The sequence below is a fragment of the Anguilla rostrata genome, chromosome 11 (assembly GCF_018555375.3).
Source record: "Anguilla rostrata isolate EN2019 chromosome 11, ASM1855537v3, whole genome shotgun sequence".
Lineage (NCBI taxonomy): Eukaryota > Metazoa > Chordata > Actinopteri > Anguilliformes > Anguillidae > Anguilla > Anguilla rostrata.
In genome coordinates, this window is record NC_057943.1 from 15598751 (window position 1) to 15621346 (window position 22596).

Below are 22596 nucleotides of genomic sequence, written 5' to 3' on the forward strand. Positions count from 1 at the left end.
TAACTGTAACACACTGAAGTGCTGCCTGTATACATGTATATAACTGTACAGCATGGAATGCAGTAAAAACCTATTTTTAGGAATGGGATTGTACATGCTGAACAGGACAGTAGAGTCACAGCAGTGCTGGGAATATTTATACTGTGTCAGACAAAATAAAATCCATAAGAAGTCCTGGTTCACAGCTTGGAGTTGTTGGATGAAATGAGGTGGGTATTATCATTTGGGCTAGATTTTACGTGTGCGCGTGAGTGCAAGCAAACGTGCGCCTATGTGCATGTGCATATCTCTACTTACGTGTGTGTACAGGGGCCAACGTTTTGGTGAACAGATTGGTAAACAGACCGCTCTCTCATTCTTTCTTTCCTTTTTCCATAACAGGAGCTACAGCAGGCTTTTTAAAGAGCAGGAGCCTGATTTAAATCTGCCCTGTACATCACTCATGACAGTTTCATCTAGCATCAAAAAGGTTAGCTTGCACTAGCCTTTCTAATCATTTTACCTGATGGCACCCCCCAACCCCCCGCCTCCCCCCCCCTTCTCGGCAGGAGATGCTGAGTCGGCAGGCTGCATGCCCCGCTTCTGTCATCACCAGCCGAGATGCTCGCTCTTTGGACCTGGGAGACATCACCATAGTGACAGTGTCGTCCCTGTGTCACACAATCAGTCTCTCCTGCTGCCCGAACAAACTTTCAAAACGTGTTTTTCCCCAGCTCCTTGCTGACTGCTCCGGTACTCAGACAACATGCGGGCTGACAAGGCAACGGGCCAGCGAGGAGATGTGTTCAGGCAGCGTGCGGGGGAGGAAGGTGGGCAGGAACGCCTGTCTCACTCCGCCTCCCCTCCGTAAAGTGAGTCATCTACCTCCAGCATTATCTTTTAAAAAGACTTGCAGGTACCGTTTCAGAAGCAAGCCTGCAGGGGTTACGGGGCTCGGACCGACGCGAGCACGTTTGCGAGTTAAAGCCTTTGATAAAGCCCTCGCAGGCCGCGATAACCCAGACCGCGTGGGTCTGAAAGCATGCCGACAGACAGCCCGGACCAGACAGCGCCGCGGTGCACTCGGTGCGTTTAATGCAAACAGGAGAGCCGCGGACAAATTGTATCTGATATATTCTCCTCCGGGAGGCAGAGTGACATCTGCAGCCTCGGTCTGACGCATCCGTTCGCGGGAAAATTTCCCAACCAACAGCGACAGCGAAAGAGAGAAGCCCAGCTGTGTCTTTTACAGGACGAGGCCCAGAAGAGTGTGACTGGAGAAGAATTCATAATGGAGTTCATCAGTCACACCGCAATCGGCTAATGGGAAAGACAGGTGCTATTTGTTTATTTATTTATTTTTCCATACTGGATCACAAACCATTTCAAATGCTTCACAAAAAAGGAGGAGAAAGAAAGATGTCTTAATGTGCTGCGGCCTCCACAATGGACACTATTCTTCTCCTGCAGAGACAACCACAAAGGCTAAATCCTCCTAAGACCCATCGCTCGCCAAGCGACCCTGAATGCTATTAACTTTTAAACCACAGGTTCACTGTATCACTGAAGGCCCAGGTAGCAGCGGCCAGTAAATGTCTGATAAGGGACAGGCTAGAGGCAGAGAGCAGTGTGGAATTATTTTGTGAAAAGCACCACAATTTTCTGATGTCCTGATGAGTACAAAGATTGCAAATATTCTGTCCCATCAGGAAATTTAATGGAACGGGAACATGCCCTAATACAGATAAAGTCACATGGTAGAGCTGTGTGAAAACACACATGCACACCCACACACAGTTACACACACTACGAACACAGAGACACACACGCACACACAAGTACATGAAAACACATACTTTGTAGCTGTAATGTATAAATCCTTTTATCCCCCGACCCAAGCCATGCAGGTAATCTCAGTGTGGGATTTGAATCTTTTACTGAAATGAATCCTTGATATTGACACGTAAGAGTAAATGAGCAGCACTTCAGTAGCTCATTAGAGCAAGGTCCCATGGTGTATGCTGCCTATAATAAACTGATTAGCAAAGGCCTATACTGGCTACCAGAGGGGAATCAGGAATAAGACAATTATTTACTTTCCACTCACCATCATTAACCGGTAAATGGTTATTACAATTTGCTGTTGTTGGCGTGCATTTTGGGGGAAGGAATGGGGCGAGCAGAAATACAGAGGATGCAAATAACGGCACAACAAAACCTTTGGAGTATTGTGTGTCTTTTGAAGATGACAAAGGTGATTTCTTTTTGTCTCATAATGTTTCTGCCCTGCATACAAAAACACAGTCCATTTGCTTGATTTGCTGCATCTTGCCTTTGGAGAAATGTTCCGTTCGCTGCAGATGGGCAAACATAGTCATGCAGCGATGATTAGAGGCAATTTTCTATTTCACTGCTTCTTATGAATATGATGTTGCGTAGTGTCAGTTCGTTTTCCCCCGGAAGTTCAGAAAATCAGATAATCCATATCTATAAATATGACACAGAACTTCTTGGTATTTTCCTTTTTTGAGTGCTTATAATCCTGTTGTTTATAGTCTATGCAGCAAATCATGTTGATGTGATAATGTATATGGGAATATGTATATAGGAGTGTGACCGGTGGTTTTACAGTTTATTCTTTAACATTCTTCAGTTGAATTTTATAGGCACCTTTGTAGCAAGAAAAAATAACTCATTTGGTGATTGGCAGCTTGAGGACTAATCCAATCGATTGGCGTTTTTACTCATAGTGATACAGAAACAACGTCATAAATAAAAACAACAGCAAATGTACAGAGGCACTACAATAATCTTGCAGAGTCACAACTCACCAAAATATTTTACCATTGTGACAGTTGGAAGAAAACTGTGAAAAATGTCAGGGGTAATAATGCCTGTGGAGTTCAATTAGATTTTCTTTGTGCCACAACAGTTAGATTCTCTGGGAAAGAACTGGCATTTGAAATTAACTGTTTTCAGAATGTGGATGTGCAAATTCAGTCAATGAGGAACTGCTGACCATAGAGTTATTCTACAATTAGGAACTTATTTAAGCTTAAAAAAGTGCACTTCCTGAAATGACCTTCACCACTAAGATATGTGTGGAACAGAACCCCCCCCCCCCCCCGTAGGGATTCTCCACCCTGTTTTTGGGCATTCCTCTGACCATATGGTCATGTGCAGGTGTGCAAATAGAGCATGTAATGCTTTGTATTTTATTGTTCTTTATTTGCTTTCAGGCTTGACTGGGTGACTGTGTGCCAGCCCTCACCCCCTGTTAAAAATCTTTAATTTCCTTTTCCACCAGTTTGGAGATTGCATGCGTTGGCAATTAATATTTAAAGGATTTTTCCTGCAACCAGCTGGCTCCTCAAAGCGTCCACGCTGTAACCCATGAAGAAAGGAACAGCATGACAGAGATGTGGGGAGGTGCCCTGGGGGCAGAGTTGAAACACATTCTGTAAGCAGTGGGCTGACCTTTCTATTCTGAGCAGTTTTTTTTTTATTTTTAATGGCGGCTTCTCTCCCTCAGAAAGTCGGTCAGACCTGGCTATATGTGTGTTTCTTCCTATGAAAATCAAGAATCTATAGTAGGCATTTAACATCATTCTGTGTGTAATGTAGTGCACTTGCATAAACAAATTGAACCATCCATACCTTGGAAACTGAACATGGCTGGCTTTGAAAGAATATTGACTGCTACACTAAAGTCAGATGTGAAAGCTGTCCCAGATTGTGAAGACTGGAATACTATATGGAAATTTGAGAATTAACTCAGAATGAGTCTAATCTTTAATTCCTTCATTAAGCTCTTATCACTAGTCCTAATGGTGATTAAGATGTTACAGATCTCTTAGTACATTCATACAGTTGAAGGAGGCGGGAAAATGGCACACCCCCTCAATCAGTATTGCTGAAGATCTGACTTTGACTTTCATCATAATAAAATGTGAGACAACAGCAGCTTTGCAATGGCGGAAACTGGCTTCTCTGAGGCTCCAGGGTGATTGAATGGCATGCAAGCAGTCAAATTCACATGAAAGCAACCAAACTTAATCTGAGTATCATGAAAATGTAGCACTTTGCACAAATCTATTTTACCTGCAGAGCATAGGGGAAGGTCTGCCGACAGAACCTCACAACAAGGTTGCCAAAGTCAGGGGGTTGCAGAAATACTCCAAGAAAAAAAATCGCCCAGTTGTTTCAGTCCATGATGGATTAATTGACCTCTACGGTCCATGGTGATTATGCCAAATCACTGTGATTGACTTTTAGTAGAAGCCGAGGAGAGCAATCAAAGTGACTGACATATATCTACCTGAAGACCATAATGCACTGCTGTAGGCTTCGCTACTCAGTTGTGTGTTATTTTCATTCTGGCCAGGGCTGGCCCTTCAGTGTTCAGTTGGAGACAGTCGCAGAGTTTTTATTTCACTGTATATTCGTGAATGTGTGTTTGAGCCTTCATATCTTTTCTCTTTAGGACACTACTGACCTAGTCCAGAACACTACTGACATCATTCGGTGACTCACTGATTGTCCTCCTTGACTGTTTTTCCCTCTGTTGTGTACAAGAGATGTTTTACCTTCCGTTTAGAGACAGACCAGTATTCTAGACCTTTGTACCAGTCTTTGTCCTTCCTTTTAAAAATGTATCTATTTAGCATTCATTGTAATCAAGTAGCTGCTCATCCACTGTAATCGTCATAGTAATTTTGTATATTTTCTCCCCCTCATGGATAAGGGGAATATTTTTTAAATATTCTGTTGAATATGATTGTGTGCAATTAATTGACCTACGCCACATTTGACCTGGCCCACATTTGTGATATCTTTTTCATGACATTCCCCTGCCACAGTAAAGCATTGCTCAGCCCAGTATCTTACTGTTCACCCCTGCTTACTGCATTGTTTTGTAATGTAACCTCACCTGCTCTCACAGACAAACCGGCTTGTACATACAATATGAAATAAGGGTTGTTTCAGTGACGTATACCCAATATTCTTATGATATCCTGGATACTAATAAATAATATAAATTACAGGGAAACATTTTGGGGAGGGGGGAACTTGCTGGGCGGGGGTTGGGGCTGGAGTTAGGTGGAAGGCTGCTAGCAACTGCCTTGATAATGGGAAGTTGTCAGTAATGTCAAATGAAGCATGAGGATCTCATAGCCAGCCTCTGACCCTTGACCATTGTGAAAGACAGGGAAAATGTCACTGCATAGAATTCTGAGAGGCAAAAGAAACATGGAACAAAGCTAAGAGTAAATAAAACTAATTAGCTAATCAATATATTGATTTGTTGTAAATTGGTTCATGTTTATTCATGAATTGTGTTAATATGGGAGAACAATTTTAAGACACTTGGTTTAGCTAATTATTTATTCTTTTACACTGTATTGCATTTAACATAAATATAAATATAATACACAAATAAATACATGATAAATAATACACAAATTTTCTTCATTGAAGTAGAGTGGGAGACAAATGACCATGGAAATGGCTGAAAAAGTTCTGGGTAAGTCATTGGTAAAATCAGACCAGTACCTAAATCCAGAAAACACACATTTATCTCACAACATTACTGTAATATTCTTCCAATGTAATCATAATGGTGTGACATTCGGTAAAATTTTAAAGCAGGTGAGGGGCAGGACACATTTTGTTTTCGAGGACATGGTACTAACTGTGGTACGGTAGCACTTCTGTACAGAGGTTTCAGTGTTACTGGTTATGAGCACAGCTGGGATGTGTGGAGAATGTTCTAGAACATTCGGAGAGTCAGCAGGGTCATAAAGCGTTGTGTCAGCGGGTTTCCGCCATGCTTACGGTCTCAGAGAGGCTGCGGAGGGGGGAGGAGGGCTGGTGGGGGGTTGACTCACCATCCTGTTGAAATGCACTGACATTTCATATGAAATCCACAGCTCCCCCATTAGCGGTAGCTTTGTTTTGTTTTCTCTGGTAAAAAAACAAAACATAAACAAAATCAAAAAAAAACTATGGACTGAGAACGATACCTTAATTTTATTATGACAACTGAGGTTACTATGTTTCAAGAAGATAGTTTAGCAAAAATGTGGCTCTTGTTTTTTCAAGACACTTTCTCCCTCCCAGCGGCAGTTGAATTGTTTGCCTCCATACTCGGTTGTTTTTCTGTTTTTAAACTGCTCTCCTGTCCACTGTTTTGAAACTGAAGCACAACCTAGTGCTGTAGCCACCCTCTGGAGCAGACAGCACATTGCACCATGGCAACACATTGGAAACAGGCTTGTTTCAGGCCAGATAAAAGGTCCACATGAAATTCAGGGCTCAATTCTGATGGTCCAAACAAATTCCCATTCATTATGAACAACTTTGCCAAACGACTCATAATGCCCACCATTAGGTCTAAAATCATGTTTCTGGTTTTATTTGTTTCAAGTTAGGTTTTCTAAAATGCTGTTTATATCAATCAAAGCTAGTTATCATATCATCCTCTGTTTTATTCACCATATCAACTTTATTAATGAGAACATTTTGCGTGTTTTTGTTTTTTGTGTAGATGACTAGATGTGCAATCTAATAAACAAATAATAAACAAAATTTGAAAGGGCTGAAACTGAAAATATGTAACCCATGTAAACAGAAATGCCAAACATGTTTAATGGTTTTTAATTTGTATCAATTTAGTTTTAGGATGTGGATGAAGCAAATTAACCACTCTAAACTGTATTTTGGTGAGTTTGTATGGGCAAGAAACATTTAAATATTAACTCAATAGACTGTGAGAACATCAAGATATAAATGTCATCATATGGCATTTACCTGTGTTTTCATGAAAAAAAAATCCCATTTGCAAAACAATTGCACGAGTGTCCCATGCAAGCACAGCAGTTGTCACATCATTCAGCAGAATGGCATTATCTGTGCTGGTAAGGGTAATGTATTGTGCAGTAGATAACATTTCTGTATCACTATATGTAAAACTAAATAAACATGTCACACACTCAGTGAAACCAAAATGTGTAACTTATATACATTTAGACAGTCAGTCATTTGTCTTATCCCACTTATTATATTGTTGGTTTGCCAGGCAGATCTAGTGTGGAACAGAATGATGGAACGCTCCACTAAACCTGCAAACATGACAAAAATCAAGATTCTCTTCAACTTTTACAATGTGGCTTTTAGCTGTCAGGTTCATGAATTGCAAACAGTATGGGTTTCTGGGCTAGTAAATGGACCTGTTCATGTAATGCGCATCCCTGTGAACTGCCTCCTATGTCAAGTTCAAGATTTTTGCCAGTACATAATAAAAAAATAATAATGAAGAGCCAGGGGTTTGCTGTCTCTTGTACGGAGTTGATTTCAAATCCATGCATGCTTGATATATGATCGCAAAATACATTTACCAAAATATAGTAGGATACCAAATTTTTCTTGGCTTCCTTAGTTTCTGCTTGCAGCTATATTTTATTTATTGATTTTTTAAAAATGTTGGGTGGGTGGTGAGAGTCCTAAATTAATTTCAGTACAATTAATTTCACCTTAGAAAATGCTTCTTTCAATTACCATCTACAAAAGGTGAGGTGCTGCATAGCTCCTGTATATTTGCTGTTGGATAAAAACACGTGGCTTTGTGAAGAGGGACCACTCCCTTTTCAGTTCTGCACACTCTATTCTGCTCCGCTGGTGTTTCGCTGTACTCCCAGCACTGTGTGCTGAGGACCGAGGTGTGCTGTGAGCTGGGGAGGCCGTGTGCCAGTACCATTTGGCACTCACAATGATTCATGAGGGCTTCTGCAGAGGTACTGAAGATGTGCATCCTGCATTTAATATTTTTATCCGCTAGCCCCAGCTGCGTCACTGCATACGGGTCAGGTGCTTAGCGTGGAAGAAGACATGACTTTCCCAGCCTGTGTAGGGCCTTCCAGCAGCCTGCAGACAGGGGAAACAAGGTGTGATTAATTCCTCTCTTGCAATGTCCTATTTTGGTTTTCCCATAGAGGAGTGGCCCCCAAAGAGCTGGAAGGCGAACTAGAATAGCATCGCTGTTCCACTCCGGCGCTCGGATCAATGGAGGATTGGCAGGTGGAAACATTTAAGTGAGACTGCTTGCCCAATGACGGCCCTCGGCCGAAAGCCCCGCCTTCCGCAGACTCTTAAGGATCAATTGACACGGCTGCATTGATCTGTATGTTTTCACAAAAAAGGATCCAAAGCTCGCCTGATCAATTGTCTGGTTTACTAATAAAGATAAGTGGCTTTGCTGCAGCTGGTCTCAAATATCACAGTGATTAGAAGCCCAAATAATTCAAGTACATTCAAGCTAATTCAACATATTGCTCTCTGTCAGTAAATGTGGCAAACATGTTTCAAGAGCTGAAGCAACCCAGGATGTCAGGCAGAAGTCTCCAAATAGATGCTGTTAGAACCTGCTGTCCATTTGACCCTTCATGTTGAAAAAGCGGTATGTGCTTTTTGAGAAACAACAAGCTATGAATGCCACTCATTCTGGATTCAGGTTTCAGTCCTGTATGTCTGAGGCTAGGCTGAGAACTGCCTGGGCTCATGCCATCTGACTGAAGAAGGAAAAAAAAAAACAGAGTGATATAATCAATGCCAAGCACCTCATAACATTACCAACATTTGCTTTGATTGACAGATGCTGGGGGCAGGTGCAGTACGGGCAAGTCCCTTTTGATTTTTATACCCTATTATTCGTATGTATCATTCTCTTCTGGCATAGCTGCAGCCACGTAGGGCAGATATGTGCATGCCACTACCTTTTAAAATGGCAGAACTGTCTTGACAGACACAGAAGAACAGGAAATTGGGAATCCAGTGTGATACTCAACACAATCTTACGCAGAGAGTTCAATGTCAAGCTTGGGAGAGAGTTACCCTTTCTCATTATTTTGAGAGAAAAAAACAAAAACAAAACAATTGCAAGCAATATTCATCCATCATTAACAATTCTGCGCTGGTATGATTCTCTATTCATTGTTTTTCTGGTGCTTTCTCGTCTGTGAAGAACAATGAGTGCTGCCGGACCACTGGAATGTAAATGCTGCATAAAAAATCAGCTGGGTGGCAATTACGGAGGTTATGATTTCGAGATTCTCGCAACGCGATTTGTGTTTGATTTGCGCATTAGACTTCACCTGTTGTGTGAGCTATGGCGTTTGCGTTTAACGCAGTGTTCAATCTTTTTTTAAGCATGTGAACAACATGTCTAAATGTCTATGTGTATGCATAGTCCTCTTACACTTCCAGACTTGATATATTGGACAGGCACTGTCATAGTCACTTAATGTTACGCAACTGAACTTCATTTGCAGATGGAATTGCCTGTCCTGTTGTGGAGTCAGTTCAAATATAACTCTCTCCTAACCCTGTTCTGTGCCTTCTGATTAGAAGTGGCTGTGTATGTGCTTATTAGGAATAAAAGAAGATAAAACTCAAAATGAGTCAGAAATAGAGATATCACTGTAAAAAATATTCTGTGTATGACTTTGAGCCATATCACTAATCCAACCTCTTATTAATTGTATATTTTTATTGTAATGCCCATTAATTTGAATGCATCTCAGATCAGATTAATTAGGCTGATTTGCTTTGGGGCATAATGTATCATAATGAAATCTCTCGTGCACTCTTGCAGATGCACTCTATGCAAAACATGCACTGCCTGTTCTTCTCTTAAATGAGGAGCTGAGAAGTCCACTGTATCCTGAACACAGAAGGATTACTTCACCTACTGCATGTTCACAATCTTACGAAATGTTCGTTTTCATGAATTTCGGTGTTCGCTGAAATCACAGCCAGTTGGCAATCTCTCTGCAGCAGGCCACCGGGCAGCATTAGGCAGATTAGCAGCGTGTGATGTCCTCTTCCTAAGACTGCTTGATACTAAAATCATTGTGCACACATTGTATGGGGGAAGCAATGTAAAAGATGTTCATATTCCCTATCTCTTACATGTTACCTCCACTCAGATGTGTCATGTGCCAGATTATTGCCCTGCCTCCTTTCCCAGAGTGCAGTAGATGTATAATCAAGGTTAAGACAATGGAGTCAGCTAAACTCATTGTTACAGGCCATCAGAAAGGCTTTTCTTCAGTCACACTCTGAGGTTAGATTTCTATGTGGTCGCTTCGCCCATTTACCCTTCAAGTCTAAATGCCCCATCATGCCACTTCCCTGCCAACTGATTGACAGGCCACTCTCTTTCCAACAGCACAGAGCCCATGTTCTAAAGCTGATTCCCATTGTAATAAAGAACATGCACATCGTCATTTGATCAATACTGTACCAAGGGCACCTAACCAAATCAGGAAGGGAAAAAGCAGTGTGTACAAAGGATGTGCTATAATAATAATAATAATATACCCACAACGACACATTGAAAGAAAATATAATAATATAATATATATTCATTTACATAAACTGACTATTGTTTTGACCGTAGCACCTTGTCAGTTGTATTTTATCTTAAAGACAGAGGGTTACAGAGGGTAACATTATACAATATGCAAAATCTAATTCCCACTTTCCCCTATACGTTTTCTGCCTACCCGCTCAGTTGCATTGTTTTCGTACCACAATACTGTTCTACCTCACGTTTCCTTGGAACTGTACCGTACATGGGCAGCGGGACAGTTGTGTTGGCGTGACGCGCGCCCCCGCCTGTTGTGTATGAATATTTGAGTGAATGTAGCGGTTTGTACTCGTACTCGCTCAGTTTGTTTGTTACGTCGTCGGAGAGGTGGAGAGAGAGAGAGAGAGAGAGAGAGAGAGAGTACACAGTGGCACCAGCGGCGGCGGTAGCGTCAATGCATCTGTGTTTTCGAATTGCCTGTCTTGAGCTGCCAATCCACTGTACAACATTTCCGATTGAGACCTCACACCAGGAATCGCCAGGAGCCTTTGAAATCTCTCAACACAGCAGAAGGAGCTAAACGTTTCTGTTTTGGTTGCCTTTGAAAAAGAAGTCCTACATAACAATTGTGTTTTAACTCAGTTTCTTGAATTTTTAATGGAAAAATGGCGTTCTGTGCTCAGTCCTGCAGCATCTTCTGCTTCGTCTCAATCCAAACTATCCTGATTTTCAGCGTATCGTCGCCTGGAACGGAAAGCCTCAGTTTCCCTCAAAACTACACGTAAGTATACCTCGTGGAAAACATATAGGACAGCTGGACTCAAGCGCGCAGAATTAGAACAGGTGACACAAACTGCGCTGTTTACGGAGATAGGCTACTATAGAGTCGCACCGTTGTGCCGACCGGGACACCATTTCGGGCTTTGAATACGTTTCAGATGTTAGATGTATGAAAGCATGCAGAAACGTTTACATATTTCAGAGTTTTGCTTAATCATCATAGATCAAGACAGTCCTCTCTTTATATTTTGACGAACACAATTTATTAGAATGTAAGGATGCCCAGTTTTAGGATGATGCACAGGTGTTAGGCTACTGTTAAGGTAAAGCCAATCCGACGCTTTCAGTTTCAAGAAGACACGATGTATTCGAAAATGGGCAATGTTTCCAAACACAGCGTCATCGATGTTTTATTTTTAGTTGCTTCCTGTTTAATAGACGGATGTTGAAGCACGTTATAATGTTTACAAACCCGTTTCGCGGTTTTGGTCAGTCAGTTACTCTGGCGCACCGTTAAAAGTGTATGGCAATGTTTGCTTGATTCAGTCTTTGATATGCGATCTTCAAAACTGACTGTATTGTCATGGCCTGTCTCGTTTTATGGGATTATAAAAGTCATATAACCATAGCTACTGTGAAATTATATTTTCAATGTAAATGTTCAGTGTCATAATGCCTAGAAAAATTTAATCGGCAAATCTATCTACTTATGGGAAGTAGGCTACATGCTGTAACGCTTAAGTCTAGTAATGTTTCATTTTGACAGCCCACTTTAATCTGCCCGTTTTGTCTCGTATTCGGTGTGTATGTGAACTCTTCCATATTTTGATTTGAAAAACAATTCCATTACAATTGGCGTGTATCTTGTCCTCGTCTCTCATACCAATCACAAATATTGTAACTATGTCGTAAGGACAGCTTTTTGGCATATTCATTGAATGTAAGTTGCTTGTTATATAATGTAAATGTTGAACTAATTTTCCCGTTAATCCGATCGGCACGGCTACCCCCTGGGACAGCCAACCTAACAACATTCCCGTAGCTCTTCTTTTGCCGTCTATTTCAGAAGGAAATTTTGCGCAGAGACTGAACGCTGGCGCGTGTCAGTGGGGTACAAGACATTCGTAATTTAAAGTTTAATACAACATTGAAGTGCTTTTACTACGGCCAATACAAAACTTTGTGGGTCGAGTCCCTAATAAACATGTAGCCTACACGACAATCAGTAGCCACACTGTAGGCTACATATTGAATGCTTTTTGTAGAGCTTTTGTAGTCTTACATGATAGTGGTGTCGGGGATAACACTTCCTCCTTCGCCCTTGGCTTGCAGATGGATTTACGTATTTTTACATGTTAGTCTACTTAGGGTAAAACAAGACAAGAACTGATGATAAAGAACATCATCAGAACATCATCTTGTGCTGAGCAATTTTTTTCTCCGAATTTTAAAATGTCTTACCAATTTTAGTTCTAGCTTTAAAGCGTGGGCTGTAAGGCAGGAGAAAATCACAGAAGTGGGATAATTTGACTTTTGTCTAAGATACATCGATTTCCCATGCAGCCTACAGTTCTTCTCAGTTGAAAACAGAGGGTGGTCATGAACTTCTCCAATGTTATTTATTCTATTAAGGACACGTAAATAACATGGAGGAATGTGCGCTAGTGTGTGCGCGCGCGCGTGTGTGTTTGATTCGTATAACTTTTTATTTGTAAATGAATGAAATTAAATACCTACTCGCAAAGCTGGTCTTAGTCTTCAACAGAACGGGCTGCCAACAACAATGCATTAAAACTATAATGTTTCCACTTTGTATCATACGATTTGTTGCCTGTGGTTATTGCTGACGCCAGTGTCTAATGATCAGCGCATTAGCTCCAATTTTAACGCCCAGTGTCCATTACTTTCCGCTCAGTCTTGCATCTATCTTTTTTGGTTATTGATAATAAAATAACATTATCAAATGACTATTGCCCTTACGCCGATTACTGGGCTGTGAATAAACGGAAGCCAAGGCAAGGACTCCACGTACAAGTTAACAACGAGATGTACGAGGCACGCGTGCACACACACGACGTTTTTAAACGGTTTGTGCAATAATTGATTGATTGAATCACAAAGCTATCAGGAGCAAATTGTTGCTCATTTTGTCTGCTGCTTCTTGAAGCTTCTCGGCAGGTTTAGGTTTCGGCCAACAGGACAATATATGACACGTCCTTTACTGAATATGGCACATATTTACTATCAATATGAGGGAATAGACAGGGTGTAGATAAATACTACCGTGCAGAACAGACTCTGAATCAGCTTCATGATTTCGTTCACAATGGGTGGGGTACGATTTGTGAAGATGCTTTTGGATCCTGCATCAGTTCTGGTGGGGGATCGTGTTAGGCAGGACTAGGGCCCGGCGTGCGCTCGCCATTTTGCTATTTAAACTGTTGCTGTTGGCACTCAATTCAGTACCTTTCCCCAATCACACACATCACTGAGCGAAATCCATCGGAATCCATTACCGCAACGCGCAAACACTAAGGAAGGTACTTATAGCATTCGATAATTTTGTGCATGATTTGAAACATTTTGAAGTGCATCTGCCTCATGATCTGTGTCATTTGTTCCCTTTATTGTATAAAATCTGGTTTTATTTAGCTTATTTTGTTGTTTGTATAAATTAAAGGATTATTCAAGTAATATATTATTTTTTGGTGTAGTACAACCCATTTTGAATTCTGCACTGTTCGGAAAGGAGTTAATGGACGCACACATGACTAAAACAGCGTTACTTTGATATGTAATGTGTCTTTCTTTTAATAACAGGCTAATATAAACATTGTGTTTACGATGGAACAAGTATCTTTCTCTGAATCTTTTAAGATAACCCAATAATATTTGCACTGTGATAAAGCGCTACCGCAATTCAGGAATCAGTATTATTGTCGCAATTAATAAAGTAATAAATAAACGAAAAGAAAGACTTTAACAAGGGAAGAAAGCCAAAATACAGTATAGCATATCGGATATGAACCTATGCTAGGTACATGTACACGATGTCACCTTGTGAAGGGACATCAAGGGTCACATAGAACTAATCAAGAACTCAAGAAAAGTGCCATGCCAGAGAATTACATAACTGTACAGCTCAGACATGTAGAGGTAATTTGAAAGTAATCAACTTTTTGTACGCCATTCCATTTTTATGCCTGTATTTAATTGGTCCAGGCAGTTTTTCTGTGCAATGAAGGATATTTTATCAGTTCCTGATGACCTTCCAACTTTATAGCATTGGTGCATCAGAGGGTTTGTGATCGAAAGCTAAAAAAGCTCTCCAGGTAATTACAAAGCAGCTTGTACAATGAACAGTTGCCTCCAAATATTGCATGTATGCATATCACCCAATTATTTGCATAATGGGGTAGCGGTGTAGTTGAATGTTTAGGGAACTGGGCTTGTAACCAAAAGGTTGCACATTCAGTTCCTAGGTAATACACTGTTGTTGTACCCTTGTGCGAAGGTACAGCCTAAATTGCTTCAGTATAGGCCTGTATCCTGCTTTATCCTGGGACCACTGTGCTCAATCAAAGAAGTACTGGCACAGTATCAAAACAGATTTTTTTTTTCAGTTGTGGATAAATCCTATGAAATTAAAATGTTCGTATGTACAGTCTCTGGAAACACAGTTTTGTTTCTGTAGAAGCAGATTTGTAGTTTCTTGAAGTGTATTTTTTTTTTGCTTAGACTATAAACTCCAAAATGCCCCTCTACAAGCTATGGTAAATCTGGCAGGTCACCATCAACTTCTGTTAATATCTAAAACATCCTTCATTGCACACAAAAACTGTCTCCTCCAAACGAAAGCATACAGTGAACAGGTCTGTTACAGACTATATCACCTGGGTTATGTGGTTTAGTTTGTTGTGTGTTAAATATCAGCTACATTTCCTTATACTTGTGGAATTCAGTGTGTTAATTTGAATATGTGTGTTATTGAATTATCATCTTAAAACTGTACCTTGAAGGCCAATGAGACAAAATTTTAAGCATCAAACAATAGGCAGTCAATTTAGTATAATTCTGTCTGTCTGAAAAGCAATCCTGTAGTGTGAACTGCAATGCATATTATCTATATGGATTTTATTGCTCAATTTACAAGATGAAAGCACAGTGTTTAGTTGCGATATGTAATTCTCTTGATGTTGTTCATTACTATTCACGTTTTTGGCATGTCCTGTATGCTGGTTTTCCTTGTGGCCCCAATTGGTGTTGCATTTATGTCATATGTACTGTAGAACATACATAGTGCAAAAAAGAGAATTGCATTTGACATTTTATGCTATTTTTGAAATCTTATGGGCTATTCACAGTGACTTTAAGGCTTTTGTTTACACACTTTTTTATTATCATAAAACAACGTAAAATACTCATACAGTACTTACATTTGCCTATCCCTGCTACATAGTGTTGGAAACTAGAGATGATGATTTTGGCTGCAAATGTTCTATTTTCTGATTTTGAAAGTTTTCTGAGACCGCCAGGAAGGATTTGCTGGTTATATTTGGTAAAAGGTCTGCTGGCTGGGGCTGAGCTGTTGTTGGTGAGTGATGATTCTATTCCTGCTGAGAGATCTCATTAAAGACACTAGCTCTGCTAGGTCCCATGCCTGTTTCTGCTGACCTCCTTAAAACACCATGTGCTGTAAGATCTGTTCATATAAACTAAATGGAGCAGAATCACCACAGTGAAAAACAGCAGCTCCTTCCAATTAACAATTAATACTGCTGAAGTCAGAAGGAGTTTTCATCTCTTCCCTCTCTCTCTTCGGCTCTGTCTCACCCCCCCCCCCCCCATTCTCCCCTCTCTGTCTCTGCATCTCTCCAATTCTCAGCTTCACTCTCACTCTCTTCCTCCCTCAAGATCTATCTCACAGTTTAACAGGAGTGAACGTGTGGAAGCAAGTGCTATAGGAAGCCAAGCTTCAGATTTTATATCTCGCTTCCAGTCTATGACAGTGAATAGAAGGGAAGATGCATACATTTGTGTGCATGTAGATGTTTCCCCTAGACTTGTGTGCTTTTGATAGTGTACATCTTTTGTGATGAAAGAAATATATTGATGCTTCTTAAGGTTATGTGGGTGCACAGGAATACATCTTGAGAACAATGAATACTGGTTCTATTATTGTCTCAATTCTGTAGTGGGAAAAGCTTTGGCTGCACTGTAAATAGTTAACTCCACTGTCTATTTTCTTCTGTTTAGAAGAAGTGTTGAACATTGAATGTTTCTCCACTGAGAAAAATTTGTTCAAATTTCTTTGGTGTACAACATTTTCTGGGACTGACCAAACAATTCCACAAAATTTAACACGGAACATGAACATTTTTCCATTTTTTTTGCTGTGAAAGCCTCACTTTTATCATTCTCGTGGAGGATTTTGGGGATGGCATGCTAAGGGAGAAGAGGGGGAACTACTTTTGATTTCTGTGAAATTTTCTGGCCCTTAATCTGCAGAAGCGGGAATTTTCCGGTGCACTGGAGGCGGTGCACTCAGGCGTTAGCTGAGCGGGAAGGGAGCAGAGCCCGAGTGTGCATGCCTGGGAAATGAAGGGAACTAATGAGCCCTTTCCCCCCGGCCCCCCCAAAGCTCTGCGCACTGGGCTGATGGAGGGCAGCAAAGCCCCGCAGTCCACCAGCAAGGACCCGGGGCGGATCTGGGGCCCATGGCCTCTTACAGAGAGTGAGGGAGGGAGGGAGGTCTTGAAGGGGTGATCTGTCTGTCATGTCGGCACAGAATTATCTTCCCACTTTCAGTGGAGCTTCAGATGCAGTCTATTATTCTTTTATTAAATTCAAATGGAGGCTAAAAAGAATGCTTGCTTAAATAAAGCTAGAGAGAGAGAAAGAGAGAGCGGGTAGAGGGGGGAAGTGAGAGAGGAGAGTAACACGGGGTGGGAGAGAGTGAGAGAGAGAGAGAAAGAAAGAGAGAGAGGGGGGTGGGGGTAGCAATGGAGGAAGAGGGAGGATATATGTGTGTGTGTGTTAGTGTGTGTACAGAAGTTCAGACCGATAAGGAGTGCATTTAGCTCAGGGATAGAGCCATTGTCACTACCGGTTACTGTCACTGTGCCCTGCACCACTGTCGCATCAGTTTAAGCATTTTTTCACTTCATTGCTAGGTGACCTTTTCAGAGTCCATGGTCTTTCTTCAACAGTTCTGCCTTGCACAATCATTTTAGAGGTTTTCAGATCATACACATCTTCCCTCTTGGACGCTTTCACATACATGTATAACCACAAATGAGCTATCACACACACACACACACACGCACACACACAAAAAAAAAGAAATACTTCCATTCCTGTTAAATACTGTCATTACAATTGAATTTGAAAATGAATTCAATCTGAAGATGACATTGCATTCTACTATGTTTCTTAAGCATAATTTATAATGCTTCTGTTGTGAATGTGAGCACTTGTTCACTTTTTCTGGATTTTGAAGACGTTCAGTACCTGTTGACTGTGGCTAATAGTTTAGAGATGGACCTACATGTGTGCTAATGCATATGTATGTGTATGGTGCGAATGGGGGTTGTGCGTTTCTTTGTGCAGTACCTTATACTTATACTTACGTGGCACTTATACTTCAATGCCTCCGCATGTCATGTCTGTAAGGCAAACGAAACAGGGTTTTGGAGAAAGCATTTTTGAGCTAAAATTATACTCTGTTTTTGTGCTCAACTGTCAGCTGTCTGGGTAAGACAATAGCTTTGTGTCCTACCATTGTTCTTTTATAGATTAGAGTGAAGCCATCTTCAGCACTGTGCATGCCATCCTTAGTGAATGGGATCACGTGCTGTGCTTTATGTGTGCAGCAGTCTTCGACTCCTTTCATCCTCTGGCTACTCCCATGCTCCTGGTCTCAGTAAACTAACAACAGGTTAGTTTAGTCTGGGAATGGGAAGGTGAGATGAAAAACTAAGAGATTCATAGATTAAATATGGGATATATTATCTTTTGCTCATGAAGCATTATACATAAGCACACCCGTTCTTGTGAGCTGGATTCTGTGTAACGCCTGGAAACGTCCATAATGCTGCTTTCAGTATGCTTTTATTCAGGATGCTTTGTTTAGCAGATCACAGATTTCTCTCTCAGATTTTTGTCCTGTACCAAGCTTAGAGCTGTCAGTCGACACCAGATAACATCATTATCTTCTTCATTCCTGTTGTTTTTCCCTTTCTGTGCTAACTTTTATATTGCCTTTTTAAGCTACAGCTTGTGAGAATCTTGTTGCTTTAAGTCATTTGCCAGCCTGGCTTAAGATACACGGCAATATACTTGAGTAGTTTGATCTTTTAATACTGATCTTGGCTCTGTTGCACAAGCTACTAGAAAGCCATTCCTTCCATTATACTCTGCTTATTCTGCAGTTCTGTCAATGGGTGGTAGACAGGCTCATTCTTAATATTTCTTTCTATTGCAGTTGATTTTAAATACTGCTGTTCCATGCCAAAAAACACCAACGCCCAAACAAAGTGAGACAAGACTGTAACTAAGGTTATGTGATGGAAAAACAAGATGAGAAAATACATTTTTCAGAGGCTGTGCTGGCCTCCAGCCATTCTCCGGTTTGTAGCTTTTCTCCATCAAGTGCAAAAACTGAGGTTTTGTCATCACATTTGGGGAGCTGCAAACCGGCAGAGAGCGAGGGGCATTACTGTAGCTACATAAGGCTGCTTAATGGGAGACACAAATGCGTTTTAATGCGAGATAAGGAAATGCCTTTCCCTTTTATAACAAAAAAATACTGTGGTTTTAGAGATAAAGACACCCTGTGTATTGTTTCAAATATAATTGTATAATGTAAATATAATTAAAACAGGAATTATCAGACGCGCGCACACGCAGCATTGCTCTTTCACGGCAGAGCAGCGGTCTCCTCTAGAAGACCCCTCTTTCTCTTGATCCGGTGTGCTGTGAGGCTGTATGAGGCCAGCCCTACGGAGAGCGAGAAGTGCTGAAACAGTAGACGCTTAGCCTTACCCCAGTCAAGTCCACAGCACATAAATAAAAGAACAATGAGCGTAATGCCCGAAAGCCTCAAATTACCGCTGTAATCCGGGTCCAAGGCGCTCCACGGCCCGAGCGGCACGGCGGCAGACCAGCGGCTGAATAATTAATGCCCATATTTGGACTGGGGTGGTTAGAGAGAGGAGCCAAAGACAGTCGCAGTCTTGTCTGCAGCTAATGACTTCTTGTAGATTAGTGCTCCACCTCCCCCCCCCCCGCCCGACTCCCCCAACACCGCTCCCGTCACTCCCGTCCATCTTGTAATGAATGTGACCCTCTCCGTGTCTACGTTTGTGTAGCACGTTGGCTAACTGAAATCATGCTGAAAAACTGCCCATCTCCCACACTGCAACTAGTAACAGCGGGGGAGAGGAAGTCTTATTGACCGGTTTTTATGAAGCACCGGGGATGGTAATTGAAACCCATAAATGATCCGCTCCTTGGGTGGATTCATTGCTAGCCTCTACATCACTGTCCACCCGCTGCCTCCACGCTCTCACTAACACCCCCCACTTGTCTGTTTCAGCAGGGACCCTGGCCCTGCAGATTTCACACCGTTCCATATATTCTGTACTTGAGCATATTTGTGTCATGTGACCCATCCATCTCTGTCCCCTCATCTCTCCTGTCTGGCACTCAAGCTTTGTGTTGTACGGTTGTAAACAATGTTGTAATACTAACATTGAAAGTCTCGCATGCTGCTGTCGAACCGCAGGAGGTCAAAGGTGAGGGTCAGTGGGTAAACAACAGCCAGCTGTTCCGCACAAGGTTCTTTCAGTTGAGTGTCTATGCACGGTGTTTTGACGGATCCGCTCTGGGCTTGGCTGGCCCCCCTGGTCCCAGTGGCTGCAGAGCCAATCGTCTTACTATCTCAGCGGCAATAGAAATCTGCTTGGTCCTTCAGAAAGCTCAAATTGAATGATTAATGTGAGCGGCGAAGCAGTCCTCTGGGGACTGTCTCACGGATATTTAGCGCAGAAATGCTGTGTTTGCTCAAACGAGGATTCGGGCCTTGGCACAGCGGAGCTGCTCGCAGTGTGAGAAGCACTAGCGCTAGCGAGTCAGAGCCACTTCCCTCGCCTGGAAGAGAGAAGGAGGAAGCGGGAGCACATCTGAAGGAGCCCTGCTGTATTCAAACACCTTCAGGCCCGGACTCGAAGGAAACACTCGTGCGATAAAAGAAAAGACTAAAGCGTGATGAAAACATGGCCCTTTTTCTCGGAGGGCATCTGAGTCAGGCCCCGCAGAAAGATGCCCTGCTGGTGAGCGGGCAGATAGGGCCGGGGGTCATGTGGCCGGCCGGTCATATGACTCAGGTGCTCTACTTGCTGGGGCAGTTGTTGCCGTAGATTACATGTGAAGAAAAAGGGAGAGAGTGAGTGCTTGTGTTGCTGAAAGCTCATGACAGGGCTGCACTTTGGTACTGAATGTACTCAGCGGGCTGGTGAATTATACATGTAGCGCCGCTCCCCACGTGGAGACGGAATACGTGTGTGTGTTTGTGGGTGAAGAAGGCCCGTGTGTGGGACAGCTGCAGAGCATGGACCGTGAGGCAGGTTGATGTGTATGTACTGTGTTAGTTTCCTGCCAGGCACAGTGCACATATAGGCCTAATATGTATAAGTCTTCCATGCTGGAAAAGCTTTGACAAATATAACGTCTCACTTTGCGTAGTGCAAATGGTATCAGAATTTAAAAAGCAAGGACAGACGCTGTGGCTGTGAGCGTTTGTGTATCCCCATATTCGTGTCTGTATAGCAAACCTTCAGATTTTATGGGCGAGCCGTTCGTTGTCAGTGAGTGAATGGGTGGACATTGCCATGTCGAGAACCATTCAGGGTCCAAAAAAGGTGGATTCCCTGATTGGGGTTTTTCCCCACTATTAAGGGAAACAAAGTTATTTATTACTTTAGACGAGTCAGTCAGTTAGTCGGCCTCTGAGTGGCTTAGGAGCGGAGAGACGCTTCAGCTTCGAGAGCTGCTTTAGTTGGAGCCAAATAAGCAAACTGAGGCTAATCACTGAATCCACATTTTTATGAAATATGATGGATCTCCAGTGCTGTCACAGTTGCCATTCCTTCAGCTCGTCTGCGCCCGGTTCCTCCTGTCTGCACTGCGGCACATCTGTCATCGTAATGACTGTTGTGATATTCAGACCGCTGCAGCTGACAAACACCAGCTTCCACGCTCAAACTGTGTCTTCAGTACAGTGCCATTGCTTTGAAGTGTTGAGCGTCATCTTTCAGCTTAATTCATAAGCTTCTTGTTAAAAGTTGACCTTTAAATCATTTTTTATATCGAGGCCTTTATCAGTGGGTGGTTGCCTTGATCTACTACGGTTAAAACGGATTAGTGAAGTTTCAGTTGAATTTGTGTCCTGCTTTAACTGCACTGTGGAGTGAGATCCCATTTATGAAGCTGTGAAATTCGATGAGATTGTCACCTTGTCAAATAAATTGTCATGAAAAGTTAAATACATTTTCAGAACTATCACTCAAGATTGAAGTAGTGATTAATTTAGCACATTTCAGGAAAGTATCATTAATGATCTTACACTTTTAAATAATTTATTGGTTCTGTAATACGTGGATGCACATTTATTTAGTAGTGGGCTAAGGCTGCAAGAAAGCAGCAGGTAAGGCTATTATAGTGGCCTATGAACAGCTGATAAGGCTCTTATAAAAATAATAATAGTAAAGTATGCTGTAAAGGACTAATAACAGCTGTGGGTTCTATGAAGGGCTACAAGCAATTGGAAATGCTGCTGTCAATGACTAAGAAAAGCAATTCACAATGCTGTGAAGGAGTAATGTTCACGGCTGAGGCGGCCATAGAAGAGGAACTGCAGTCGAGGTAGCTCTGAGACAGCTTTCTGTGTCTATTTTTCTCTACAGGATGATCCACTGGGCGGGACGCATTGAGAAAGAAATTGAAAACGTCCTTAAGCACGTCAGTGGAGCCCAGCAAATGAGAGGGGTAAGTGGTTTTCTCTTGTTTTCCCCTGCGTCATCGCCAAGTTATTGTTCTGTAACACGTCATCTACACAAACAAATGTTCAGCTGAATGTTTTTCCTTGTGAAAATTGTTTGTTGCCGTCCCTGAGCTTTGAAGCCGAAGGAGGTTCTGTAATAGAAGAGGGAGCTCAATTTAGGAGGGGTGACAGGTCTTACTGTGACTGAGTCTCCTCTACCTGTGATTGAACTAGAGTCTGCCTGTGGTTTACGCTGGTTTACTTGTGGCGTTGGCTGTTGTCGGTCATGCATGATTTGTTTCGTCTTGTTGGATCTGCATCACCCTCTGTGTTCACTAATGGTTACATCATTAGGCTGATGTGCAGAGCTGCTACTGGGTTGGGAGGCAGGGAACCTGAGCCAGCTGAACTTCAGTTGTAAAAAGTGATT

General features: G+C 42.0%; 1 protein-coding gene across 4 annotated transcripts in view; it reads left to right on the forward strand.

The window, feature by feature from the left end:
* Nucleotides 1-10751: 10751 nt before the first annotated feature.
* Nucleotides 10752-22596, forward strand: part of cacna2d2a (calcium channel, voltage-dependent, alpha 2/delta subunit 2a) — a 235593-nt gene continuing 223748 nt past the window's right edge. For 3 of the 4 annotated variants that reach the window (XM_064298220.1, XM_064298223.1, XM_064298224.1), the window contains exons 1-2: nucleotides 10754-11126; nucleotides 22090-22171. In XM_064298220.1, coding sequence (XP_064154290.1) covers nucleotides 11011-11126; nucleotides 22090-22171 — 198 coding nt within the window. In that variant the 5' untranslated portion in view covers nucleotides 10754-11010. Of the gene's footprint in view, nucleotides 11127-22089; nucleotides 22172-22596 lie in introns of all 4 variants that reach the window. The other variant, XM_064298221.1, reaches the window with a different exon arrangement.